Raw genomic sequence first — 13,872 nt, forward strand, 5'->3', positions numbered from 1 at the left:
TGGGACCCACCTTCCCAGTTCCCTATAACCCCAAAAATAGCAAGTACAAAATATGATTCACCAATTATAATAACCTGTTATATTTAATGTATGTAAATATAATGCTTGCTTTCTTTTGAAAATGACTTGTTATACTGATGATGAAGATATCTAATGGGATCTAACTAATTTTAATTTACTCTGTGTAAATAGGGACACATTCATCTTACCTAATCGTGGATGGTAAGACGTATTTAAGGTTACTTGTGTTTCATTTATTGAAATAAAGAACAATTTTGTGGAGTAATTTACATATAATGGCGTCGCTTTTTTAATTTTTTTTTTGGTCATGCCATTTATGTATTAGTCACTAAATATTCACTAGAACCAAGATAACCTGATTAAGAAATGTAACAATTTGCCTATGAGTTGGTGGAACTAAAAATAGTAAAGACAAGAATTATGATCCCTTTGATATTGTCTCCACTAGTTCAAGCAATTAAATAAGCTATTGCATGTGGGAAATTGCAATGTATAATGTTACGGCAAAGCAGAAATAGCGTAATACAATTATTTGAACTGTCACTTCCTCTGTCTCTTTTAACAAATCTAATCAAGCAACATATTATCAGTAATTAAGGTGTGATTTTAGTGATCAATGAAACAAGATGTGTAGATTAAGACATTTCTTTAATGAAGACGAAATAAATATATGAGTAGGTGAGTTTGATCTATTATTTACCTAAGTTTTAGCAGACAACAAAAGCAAATCAATGATTTAAACTTCAATTAGCATGGGATATTTGAAATTATTATATACCTATGCGGGTGAGAAGTAACAAAGAGGTAATGCAAACATCGATCACCATGCATATATATTCAAGTCATCTACGTTTGCTTAACAATTTGTACAAGGTAATCCCATCCTGGTTCTTCTTTAAATAAATAACTGATTTGAGTTTGGTTTCAATGTGATATTAAAATAATGAATCATATACATTGAAATTTTAATTTATTTGATCATGAATTTTGAAAATTATCGTAAAAATAAATAAGTTCCCCAAAAAGCAGTCTGTAAAATTTCAGTTCCACCCACAAAACTTTAACTCGAATTTCAAGTTTCAACTTCAAAAGAGCTTATAATAGCCTATTATGATAATGTTCACATCTCAAATTGTACATACTCCAACTTACTTCTTATGTTATCACGTTTATTCTAGCCTATTGTCATTAAAAGAAAGTTGATGCAACAAAATTAATGAGGCTGAAAAAAAGGAAAATCAATTAACCATAGGAATCACTGGTAGAACCATATCCTGCTCACCACAAGTCGAGAGGAAAGTGTCTGATGACATGGCATAAGTACAATGCTGACGCTGAAATTTGAACACAATGGATAAAGCTGACTCACCACATCATCAACACATGACTACTGACACATTTCATGGTGAAAAACACCTCCACGTGTACATGAAAAAAGATGACTACTTTAAAAATGATTTCTGACCCTGACTTTTGCTGTTGAACTAGGAAACCAAATCACTTTTGACAAGTTGTAGATATGCTATACCCTGTATGTTTGGATAAGCTTTGGGTCAATTCAATAACTAGTAAGGGGTGACAGATTTCCAATTTGGAATTGATTTTCTAAGGTTGAAAACTTTTATAGCCACATCTTCCCCCCTGCACCTCCCTGTTTTTGCATCATTCGCATCATAACACAAATCAAATGGTAAACACGTATAAGGCTCTAAGTTTACACCAAATACATAAATGCATACTCAAATCAACTAACTGAAATCACAAAGGTATCGTGTTATTACGGAACATTAACAGAAAATATTTTCGCAAAAATAAACGAGTACAGTAAAAGAACCCGATTATATCTGTGTTCAAGGAAAAGAGATGATTAACACTTTGGCCACAGAATAATAAAAGTCTAGTTTAGTGACAATAACGTTGGGTGGGTCCGCATAATGAGGTACCTGGTCGGATGTCCACGGGAGAGAATCTAAAAGATGCGAAGATGTGACATCACTCTTTTCTGACGCTCTTAAACGTGCAAAGTTATGACAACCATAAACTACAGTGAATGGAAAATGTAAATGACCATGTGCCATACGTTTAAGAAAATTCAATCTGGAGTGAAGCTGCAGGCTTAGAAGCTTCCGCATGAAAATGAACTGCAAACGTCATACTAGATAAAATTAAAGAGACCTCTTGCAAAATTCTACATTCCACCTCAGCAGCGTTAACTCCATCATGAACACATCAAGAATACAGATTTGGAGGGGGATATACTGGAGTGATACAAACATTAATAAAAGAGATGAGTAGTGTGGCAAAGGGATAATGAGCTCAAAAGATGGATCACGAGTTCATACTTACTTCGAGTTGTACTGATTTATTTTCTTGGAAGATGAGGCTTGATTGATTCTACAACCACCTGTTAGGAAAAAAAATGCTAAATTAAAACATGAAAACACGTGGTGCCAATTCTCAACTTAAAATAAGACAACTCTATTAGACTATTCATCATGTATTAGAAATAATAGCAAATTGCCAAGAATACATGCACACTCATGGGAACATTTTCTATGTTATCCTGAAATTGGCTCAGAAGTCCAACACAAGAAAAGACACAGATGCGACCAGAAGGAAAATTAGAACTCTCACTTTCTTTTTTTTGAGAATGTATTATAACTTCACTTTATATTCCTTAAAGAACCATGATATTAAATAACTGTATTGATTGAACAAGCTAAAGACGGCTATCAAAACTAAGAAAAGATTATTATTTAAATTTTTCTCTCACAATTGTCCAAAAAATAAAATAGCATTCGCAGCAACACTTCCTATTGTTTATACAAACCAAAGCAAGAATAGTTCAAGATTGCAAAATCTGCTGGTTATTATCCAGAGACATGTGTATTTTTTTCTTGGTTCTTCTGATGAATAACCCATAAGAGGCCTTACCCTTCCATCATATGACAATGATGCAAATATCCATGGCTCTCGACAGCTCCAAGCAAGTCCTAGAACCAAGATGGATAAATCAAATGTCGCTTAAAAACTCAGCTGATAAGGAAACAGCAAATGTGTACTTACCATACACACTGTCTTCGTAGTCACTATATGAATTAAGCAATGGATCCACTGGCTTATTAGGGGAGTCAAAGCTGAAAACGAACAAACTTTATGAGATACAGTGAGATAAGATACTTTTCGAGTGCTGCTTCTTTTTTTCTTTGTTAGGCTTCTCTTCCTTTTCTTTTTTACAGAGAAAGGGCGGAGGGTTTACGGAAAGGACCTCTCTGGAGTTGGTTCGTCACTACTAGGAAGAGAAGCCAGCCACAGATTGACCGCAGAATCAGTTCCAGCACTCTGCCAAAATTTTTGTTTCAGCAACAAAATATCAATGACCAAGGTAGACAGGAAGCTTGTTTTTAAAACTAAAACTATATGCATAGTAGATAAGACATGCACATGCTGTCAAGAGATTTCAGTGCGAGTGTCCTAAAAGAAGCTAAACATCATATATGTAGAAGTATCAGATAGACTGCTTTTATTTTCTGGGGAAATTCAGCATAGAAAATTGTGGCTCAGTGAGAGTGTGCACAAGTATGTTTTCCAGATACATAGGGTAGACAAACAGATAAAGGAAATGAAGAGAAAGAACCAGAATTAAGTCTTCATGTTCGGGATTGCACTTGACAGTCCATGTCCTGCGAACAAACATCAACTGCATTTACTCAATAAGGAAATGGTAATCCAGAAAGAAACTTCTAACCCTAAACCCTAACAAAAAAAGTTAGCAGTCATTAAGTTGTAGGCAGCATAGTGAGACACACATTGAAGGACCAGACAATAATCTTATATCAAAAACTCAACTAATTAAAGAGATGGCAAGCAGCTTCATTATTGCCACAGAGTATTACCAGTGAGTATGTCCAGGGAGATCAAGGACTGGAAACTTCAGCATTCTAAGATCCCATATATGTATCCCAGATTCATCTTCAGCCGTTACCTGCAGAATTTGAACACATCTTCACTGACACTGAAGGCCTGCTTTCTCCAAGGGAAAAGAAAAAGAAGCCAAGACCAAAAAAATTTGAACACCTTTTAATAAGACAGTTGAAAATTAAGATGGTAAAGTTATGATAGCAATACCTCACACAGAGAAAATTAAAAGTACCACTTTCTCCCGTATGTACCTATTTTGAATCTTTAAGAAATGGAGAGCCAAAAGCATGCAGAGGTGATAAAACAAGTTCCATTAAGCTCAACTAACTATTCATATTTCACTTTGATGTCTTACTGGGTATCTTCTTATTTTCTCTTTAAAGAAACTAAAAGCAGTATTCCAAAAACGAAGAGAAATTCATCAACTGGCTCATTGCTAATCGACAGAAAAAAATTAAAAGGACACAGGATAATCATCTTCATATTTGATTGTGCATGTTAAGGGTAACATACTTCTATTTAGGTAGATGGACATATTAAAAACACAAGTATGGGAACTTTTTCAGAAATAAACAACAAATCGTTGAGCAAAAACCAGAAGCCTGATAGAGAAATAGAGCCACTAAAAACTCAAGGCCACAGCCATACACTTTAGAGGAAGTACTTTCCATGTCATGACATTCATGTCATGTAATCTATCTCCATAAAGTGATTGCTAGGAGGAAACAAAAAGTAGAAAGTTGAAGACATTATGCTTTAAAGAAAAAAAAGAATTATCCTTTCCTTCTTGTAGCAAACGAGTACCTCTCCACATTCCATATTGAAATTGAAATGCTAGTACAAAATATCAAAAAGGTTCCTAAGATGGGTCCACATTTGAGTGTCAAACTCCTAACATTGTAATGTTAACACGCATGCATACAGGCAAAAAGCAGATATACCTCACAGATTCATAAACTTACTCAAACAGATTATTTCATTTGCAAATGGACGACAAATCAAGGGATCAATCATCAATGCAACTTAATAACTTCACAAAGCTATGTACTTACAAGAGTATACTCTCTCTTCACATTGTAATCCAAATTACGGACATGGGGATGATCGATTGAATTTGTTTTCCTGCAGTAGAATTAACCATGATGTAAATTGTGCAAACTAATCATTCAAGTTAATGGATAAAAGCAAAAATAGCTTCATAAAATATTACAAGCCAAGCAAAAGACCAGAAGATGTTATCCTGAGAACGGTCACACAAGAATCTACTTCAGAGCTAGTATGTGCCCAAACTAAAAAGCTATGTGACTTGAGTGAATCAATATCCAGTACAGGGTGTAAAAGGGGTATGGGAGTACAGAAATTAGAAGTAAAGTACTTCTTGACCTGTTCTGTGACACAATGTCCAGATTGAGCCTTAAACATTTACCCTTTTTGTTATAAGCATGCACTACATTATCTTTAGGCCCTTGAAACTATTCAGTCTCTTTCTTCATCTATGACAAACTATGATTTAGATCAATAAATTTATAACACTGGGTTCATTGACATTGATGGGAGTATGTTCTTTATTGTGTGTGTGTCGAGGGTGGGGGGTGGGGGTGGGGATTCTCTTAGAGATTAAGCCATCTCAGGTACATGAAAATATTCTCTTTTGCCTCCCATTTCAAAATTCAAAGTATATTTTGTACTTAAGGGACATAACTGTCCATGCCACACTAGCCATTTACCTTCCAAAGTACTTTCTTACATTTTTTTTCTTGGATGATTTATCTTGACCTTATATTCACAAGTGAACAAAGAATAACATAAACAAATGACACAGAATATAGGGAATCAATTACCATATTCACTTACTTCATTGTCCGTAGATCCCAAAGTTGGACTGATGATTCACTTGTCAGTGCCAGAGCATTATAATCATGGGGATCCCAGGCGCCCCCAGTTAACGAATGTAGCACACCTGCTGATTCTTGTGATTGTACCTAAATTTTGCAGCAGACCTGAATAAAAATTAGCCCCACGAATCAGAAGTAACAACACTTTTACAACTATGTTTGAGGTTCTCTGGCAGCAAAGAAGGGTGGTATCCCCGAAGATGAGACACATAGAAGCCTAAGGTAAACTGCAGACTACCTTGTATTTCAAACAAGAGTGTGAAGATATGCTAACCAAAAGAATATCATCAAGATAATATTATTTCCAAGCCAGCAAAATCTAGGTTTTAGATGAAACAGAAGCACTCTAAGGGATGCAAATTACAAGTTTATTTCAAGAAATCTACTTTAAGTAATCAAACAGTTCAGTATTTAAAACCTCCAACCATGAGGAGCACCGGTAGACTTTTAGCCATCATATATGCCATTTCAAATGATTCATAAGCTTTTACCCTTTACGTGTTAACAAGAGTATTACTATGCCTAACAGTCTAAGTTCAGTTCACAGCACTTTCAAACTATAAGAAGGTAAACATTCATGCACAACCATAGTATAGTCTACTGTGCCTTTGCTTTTCCAAAACAATGATATACATCTTGCAGTAGCATAAAAGAAATGACTGCTCAATAAAGCATGTATGGGTCAAAAAAAATGTAAACTGGAAGACCAAACACGAGCAGCACTTTTCTGAAGTGAAAACTAAAATAAAATCAAGATGAAACATTTTAGTTGGTCATTTTATAAGGCCAGAGCTAAGTATAGCCATATTCTGGAATATACCTGTGCATTCTTCTTTGAAGTATCAAAGCTCCAGAGGAAAAGATTCTGTTCATCAATGCTAACCAACTTGTCATGCCTTCCTGTTGGCCACCAAAGTGTGCTGCCCACCATTTACAATATATTTTAGTGTACAAGCAAATAAAATAGGTAATTATTCGATTTAATATGTAACTCCATCAGGCTCACCAATTAATAGAAAAATTAAGGACAAAAGGCATGAGCCTCTAAAGCATGATAAACCATAAGGGAACTATCATAAAATGTTAACTAATTAAAGCATCACAAGCACAAATTAGAAAACCAATTTGTTAGTAATCTATGGCAATTGAATTTTAATTACTTGACCACCATCTAAAAGAACTCAAGGTACTTTAAATATTATGCAAAAAATTGATGATGCCGTAGAATTGCTACTTGAGACCAATAACCATTGAATTGCTTCATTTTGGAGAACAAAACAAAAAAGAGAATAAACATGAAACGGAACACAGAAAACAATTATGACTTTGAAGTATTAAGATTTCCCATCTAAAATCAAAGGACTGCATTTTTTGAATATATTTGGAGCACTCCTGAATCATGGCCTTCCACAATTTTTGGAGATAATTAGGTTAGCTTTGTCGAAGGGTAGTGTTAGAAATAATATCAGCAATGAATGTAACAGTTGAAGACCATATCATCAACTATTTAGCATAGGAGCTAACGTAGCATTGGGAATTAGAAGAATACTTAAGTAGCAAAGGAAATGTTAATAGGAATTTCTTTTTTTCCAAAAATCGGAATTTGCTGCTGGTTGGGTATGTTACAATATTGAGCATTAGCAGTTACAAGGTACGCATCCAGTGGAATGATTAAATAACATGCAGAGTTTAGGATGACCAAAATAGAAAAGCAGAGTTTTGCACAACAATGCATCCTGCATTTCTTCCCCTAAGCATTAATATTTATTTTATACTAGAAGCATCTAAAATCTTTTGAACTGAGGGGCTATGGTAAGCAGTTCGAGTTTACCATATCAAAAAAGACTAACCACTTTATCTTCGAATTATGAGCATCAAGAGATGCAATCCTCTCTAGTTGTGGAGAATTCGATTGGCCATACAACTCAGGGATCTGCCATATTGCTGCCCCATATGTTTCACCTACAAATGAATAGAGCATCATCATAGAACCTAGTTCCATCATAAACATCAAATCAGTAACACCAACCACACTACCGTTCTAACTTCTCGTGAACTTCACGTAAGGCAATTAAAATGCCTTTACTTCCTTGAGTTTTTGCTTAAACAGACAAGAGAAGGTCATAAATTGAACTTATGATCTGATTAAAAGAACACTATAAAATCAAAAGAACTAAACTATTCTCGAAACACCAATGAATACTATTTCTATCAAAAATATCAAAACACCTGAACCATGACATTGCGACTATATGAATCCTTTGTATCCATTCCACACTATGGACAACATTAACTTCTAAAACAATGAATATATAATTTCCTCATGATCAAGCTCAAAGAGAAGTATCACTCTGTCATGTGCAGATAATAAATTCCACCTATATAATCCAACACATCTAAGAATTCAACAAAAGAAACAACAAATTATGTGCATTCGGATCGACTCACTCTAATCCTACAAAAATGAGACAGCAAACTAAGAAGACTTATTAGTCAAATAAACCATAAACTTACCGGAAGAAAAAACAGTAGAGAAAATCCGTTGATCGAAGGGGCACGACGCAAGGTCCCAGATCTCATTAGGATGAGAAAAAAGACCTTCGCATAGCAATTCAGTGCCAGCGGAAGAAATCCGGATCAAATGTACCTGTAAAATGCCGCATTACTAGGAAATTCACGATAAATTACGGAGATGAAAGTAATGGAGTACCTCATTTTCTTCTTTTAGGCTGAGAGTTCCGGTTAGGAAACTGGTGTGATCCGTATCAGCTTTCACATCGGCGATACATCGTGCCTGAACAGAATCACGAACTAAATCAGTCATCATTTAGGGTTTAAGCGAAAAAAATATGAAAATTGTGAAAAAAAGTTTCCGATTAACCTGATATTTGAGGCCATAACCGATTCCATTTGATCCTCCTTGCATTGAATCGCAGCTTAGAGAGCTTTTTTGCAGATCTTAAAAGTGTTGTTGATATTTTGCAACTTTTCAACTGCAGCTCTAATACACTCCCGGCAACTTCACATAATACTTGTGTCTTTTTGGAAATGTATTCTATTTTAGAGTTTAGATTTTTATTTTTAATTCTATTTGTTTAATTTCCATTTCCTATTGCTTCAACATCTCTGGTTTTTCGAATTTATGTTACTCATTTTTATTATTAAAAAGATATATATTTATAAGTTTATATTTATTTTATAAAAGATATTTGAATTAACTATATGTTCAAAATATACTTGGAACTAATTGTATGTGTACTCATCCTCTCTTAAAATATACTCTTATAGGATTTCAATTATGTAATATTTCACCTAATTTTTTTATTCAAAAATGAAGGAAAGCAAAAAATAATTGTTGCTTTCCTACTCAAAAGTATATATCTATAGCTAAAATACCTTATATTCACACAAAGAAACAATCAAATATATAGTACCATTCAAGAAACTTAGCCAAACAACTTGATGGACACTACAAAGAGAGATTTCGGCTAAAAAATTATAGTTCAAACCTTTTATCTTTTAGGAATATATTTTTCTTCGTAATAAACACATAAGAATAGTTTAGTTGATATTTGGTAAGATAAAAATAATAATCCTAATATATTCTATAATATTGGTTTTTTGGTGAATTAATTATCACATATAAAAGATGAAAAAAATATTACATGAGATATTTTAAGAATTCTGGTATCCTTGCTATGTGTACTAAATGAACCCTTAGAAGAAGCGTCGTTTGATACATGGGATATAATGACAATAATCCGACAATGAACTTAAGCTTACCAAACAACTCTTAGAATAACTTGGATCACCTCTCGAAATTTTTTCAGAATGGATAAAAGCCCAATGTATCACATTTCTAGTGGACCTGATTATTAGGCCAAGAACAAATCAGAAGCCTACCTGGAAGACCCGAAAGGCCCAGAATCATCACTCACTAACTCACAGTGACGCTTCCATTCATTTCTCCTTCCAATAAGCTTTTCGTGTGTTATCGTTAATGGAGATAATAGGGTTTTAGCGAGGAAGAGAAACAAAATTCACGTAAAACAATCCAAAAGAAACACAATTGATAATGTCCTCGCTGACGTTGAAACCAACGTTTCTGTTACAGGCATATGGTTCTTCGTCTTCGTCGTCTGCCGGAAGTCGACGGCTTTGTTCTCTGATTAGCTTCCAGAAGAAAACATTTCGCAAACAAAAATTCACTCTGAGAGCTCAATCCCTCGATTCACCGCAAAATAACAACGAAAACGATACCAAACCTCCAAATGGCTCTATGGTACTCAGTTTTTTTTCAGTGTTTGTATTGTTGTATTCATCTACCGTTTATATATAATTTTGAAATGTTAGTTCAATATTGTGACTTAAGTGTTGGAGAGCAGGTAGAAAGATTTCAATTTTAGTAAATGTTATTGCAGCACAAAAGCAGAAGGGAAATTCTACTGGAGTATGTGCAAAATGTACAACCGGAATTCATGGAGTTGTTTGTGAAAAAAGCACCACAACAGGTATTAGCAATAAAGTTTCGTACTTTGAAGATGTTTGTGCTTTTTTGGTTGATAGAACAGACATAATTGGCGCAAATAAGAGTGGAACGGTTATAGAGGAACTTGACTGATTTGAGATTGAGGCATAGTTTTTCTTTTTGTTGTTTAGTGCATGTAACTGAAACAGCTTAGACAACTTGAAATTCCTTTGAAATTCAAGGTACTAATGTAAACATATCCTGATCATTGATACCTGTGCTAGGTAGTTGAGGCAATGCGCCAAACAGTGACAAACATGATTGGAACATTACCTCCACAATTTTTCGCCATTACTGTAACCACGGTAAGTGGCTATGATCTCAATGCTTGCAAGCTGTGATATATGAGATGAGACATTCTTTGATTAAGGACGTATATGTCATCTCTGGAGCTGATGATGATTTTGGGTGATGTTGACTTTTACTTAGGTCGCTGAAAATCTTGCTCAGCTTATGTATAGTGTCTTGATGACTGGATATATGTTTAGGAATGCTCAATTTCGGTTAGAACTGCAACAAAGTCTGGAACAGGCTGCCCTTCCTGAAGCACAGGAAGAAAAGGTAAGTTCTCTCTAGTGTGTGCTATTTCCGACTAATTGATTTTGTTGTCATTTCCTGGGACTGGATGAATTACTCTTTTTATGCCAATTAATGTAGCATTTTCAGTTTAGATAGTTATCTTCAGCCTGTCTTGGTTGTTTTGGAGTTGCTCATGCCTTTCCATCGAGTAGAAACTTCTTAGCATCACTTGGAAGATAAAAGACATTTAACACTAAATAGTAAAAAGACAAAACAGGAAAATGAAAGTTTAAAGACATTTCTCTCTACAGATCATCCATTGTCTTATTTTAGGTAGGCAATTTGCTGTGCTAATGCAAGAGATGCAAGGCAAAATGATATCAATCTGTTCGTAAAGCTATTTCTGGTTTCTCTTACTTTTCAATATAAGTTTTGGAATAGGAAATTTCTTTTGAGTTTAAAGATCACAATTTCACTAATAGAATTGTGACTGAATTATTGGAAAAGGTTGTATTAGCCTTTTAGCTTTCAAACCTATTCATAAGAGGCTTTCAGTTTGTCCCTGCATCTATGTTTTGCTTATTTATTGTATTTACCTCTTTTTTTCCATTATGCTGATGGAAGATAGAGTATTACATTCCTTATTCCTTTTTTATTTTGTTCTAAACTCAAGCGAATCAAGTCAAGAATAACTTTTTGGGTATTGAATATGTTTTAGAATCGACTTTCACTTTTCACATGTCCTTTAACCAGGCTTCCCTTTCAGTTTTTCACCTTATTTTCGGGACCGTTAAATCCTTGAGAGTGGTTGCTACTTGCAGAGTTACTCAAAACAAATGCTGTTGAAGCTATAGTTCCTGGGAATTATTATATCATACTATCGACTTGATGTTCTCAATGAGATCATGGTCTTACTGGTGATTTTACATTCATGACTTCTTACAATTGCTATCATGTTGTCTCAAGTATCCATTGCACAAATGCCCTTCTTTTAAAAAGACAATAATACTGCTTTCTTTTCTTTCCCTCTTTTTAGTTTTGGTTCATCTGAAGATGCGTACCGTTTGCTTGATATGTGAAGTTCATTCTGCCATTGTTAGATCTTCTACTTGAATCCCTGTTCTCACAAAGTAAATATTTCTGAGGAGTAACTATCACTCGTTTGACTGTTCAGGATTCACCAGATTATGCATCTGGTACCCAGAAAAAGGTGACTGGAGAAGTCATAAGGTGGAATAATGTTACAGGTCCTGAAAAAATAGACGCGTTGAAGTATATCGAGTTACTTGAAGCAGAAGTGGAGGAATTGAATCGTCAAATGGAAAGGAAATCTGGTAATGGTTATAATGAGCTGTTGGAATATCTAAAGACTCTTGAGCCTCAAAATATCAAGGTTAGCATGCTTGCTGCTTGAATTGGGGGAGGGTATTTGAACATTCTAAGATGGTTAATGTAGGTGGGAGGGTATTTGTACATTCCAGGATGCTTTAGCGTAAGTAGTTATTGCTTAAATGGTGTTTCTTTTTGTATTGGTATTCTGATTTTACATGACCACTATAGATGAGGAATACCTATTTTACAAATCTTGAAGTGCATGGATAGACAAGATATAACCTAGTAATTGAGTGCGTACTTATTTATATATAATTGTTAATTCTTAATGGAGAAGGTTATTCATTTTTATTCTACTCTGACATTTTGCAGGAGCTAACCAGTACAGCTGGAGAAGATGTTGTGCTCGCCATGAATTCTTTCATTAAGCGTCTCTTAGCTGTTTCAGATCCTAGTCAAATGAAGGTATAACATTTTTATTGGAACTTATTTTATGGTGTATGTATTTGTGATACTGCTTCTTTCACTTTTATAAAAGAAATATCAGTTGCACTGGTCATGTCATGATTCATTTCTGGTAAGTTTCTAAAATCATTCAGGCAGGCATGGCTTGTGTACATGTAAAGGATGTTGAAATATCACTTAAAAAACAAAAATATTTAGTTTTCACTAATCAATATGATTAACTTGTGTGTCCTTAGATCTTCTAGTATGAAGGGTGTGTTCAAAACTTCTCTCTCCATGTGCCTATTTTGACCAAAGCAGATTAGTTATCAACTATTGAGACTTATAAATCATGGGATCCTACAAAGAAGTGTCAAAATCTAATTAACAAACATTCTCTTTAAGACTTTGTGAAATAAGACGAACGTATTAATTATGTCTCTAATAATAAGATAGCAAAGCCTGCAAAACCTAAGTATATGCAAATGTAGACATAACAGTTTGTTGTATGCTCATCTTTTTCTTTGATATGGAATGCAGACTAGTGTAACAGAGACAAGTGCCCCAGAACTTGCCAAACTTCTTTATTGGCTCATGGTGGTTGGTTATAGCATCCGGAATATTGAAGTCCGCTTTGATATGGAACGGGTACTAGGCACTTCTCCAAAGCTCGCTGAGCTGCCTCCTGGTGAAAATATTTAGGCATCTCTGGAAAGTGTCTAATCTATAGCAAGCATTAAAACGTTGAAGCAACATACATTTTTCATGAGCTTTACGATGGTCAATAGTAAAATTTTATCAAGCTTGTACGACTATCTGGGAGGACAACAGTGGAAATTGGTTTTAGTGCATTTTCTTCACTCACTCCCAGCCCCGCTCCCCCTATTATTCTCAGTTTGGGAGCATCATTAAGACGCTCATACAAAGGAAATGTACTATAAATTGATGCACAATGTAACTTATGTGAGTTAATTTGATTCATTGCCCTCTAAAATGTACCTCTCTGTTTATGGGAATGAGAAATTTTGTGGCTTAGATCTCCAATGTTATTTCACATTTCAGATTTGATTTAGTTTTCAACTTGTGATCAAAATGCATTTGGGACTTTTCCCTGTGCAAGTTTGAATACAAAACAACACAAAATTGAAAAGCGGGATCTTGTGTCACCCTTCAACTCAGTAAAATGTTAATTGTAGGAGACATTTAAATCAA

General features: G+C 34.6%; 2 protein-coding genes across 2 annotated transcripts; one reads left to right on the forward strand and one right to left on the reverse strand.

Annotated features, from left to right (window-relative positions):
- Window positions 1–1,734: 1,734 nt before the first annotated feature.
- LOC101255790 (WD repeat-containing protein DWA2) lies at window positions 1,735–8,951 on the reverse strand. The gene is made up of 14 exons (XM_004238370.4): window positions 8,719–8,951; window positions 8,548–8,631; window positions 8,352–8,484; window positions 7,688–7,799; window positions 6,658–6,757; window positions 5,797–5,924; window positions 4,995–5,064; window positions 3,918–4,006; window positions 3,659–3,704; window positions 3,290–3,363; window positions 3,088–3,158; window positions 2,956–3,014; window positions 2,368–2,425; window positions 1,735–2,279 (listed from the first exon to the last, which is right to left on the reverse strand). Exons 1-13 carry the CDS (start codon window positions 8,761–8,763, stop codon window positions 2,384–2,386), a joined length of 1,053 nt encoding a protein of 350 aa, XP_004238418.1. The 5' UTR covers window positions 8,764–8,951; the 3' UTR covers window positions 1,735–2,279; window positions 2,368–2,383.
- Window positions 8,952–9,760: 809 nt separating this feature from the next.
- LOC101256088 (uncharacterized) lies at window positions 9,761–13,695 on the forward strand. The gene is made up of 7 exons (XM_004238371.4): window positions 9,761–10,119; window positions 10,259–10,348; window positions 10,590–10,670; window positions 10,795–10,926; window positions 12,059–12,277; window positions 12,589–12,681; window positions 13,201–13,695. Exons 1-7 carry the CDS (start codon window positions 9,913–9,915, stop codon window positions 13,360–13,362), a joined length of 984 nt encoding a protein of 327 aa, XP_004238419.1. The 5' UTR covers window positions 9,761–9,912; the 3' UTR covers window positions 13,363–13,695.
- Window positions 13,696–13,872: the final 177 nt, after the last annotated feature.

This window comes from Solanum lycopersicum, chromosome 4 (genome assembly GCF_036512215.1).
Source record: "Solanum lycopersicum chromosome 4, SLM_r2.1".
Classification (NCBI taxonomy): Eukaryota; Viridiplantae; Streptophyta; class Magnoliopsida; order Solanales; family Solanaceae; genus Solanum; species Solanum lycopersicum.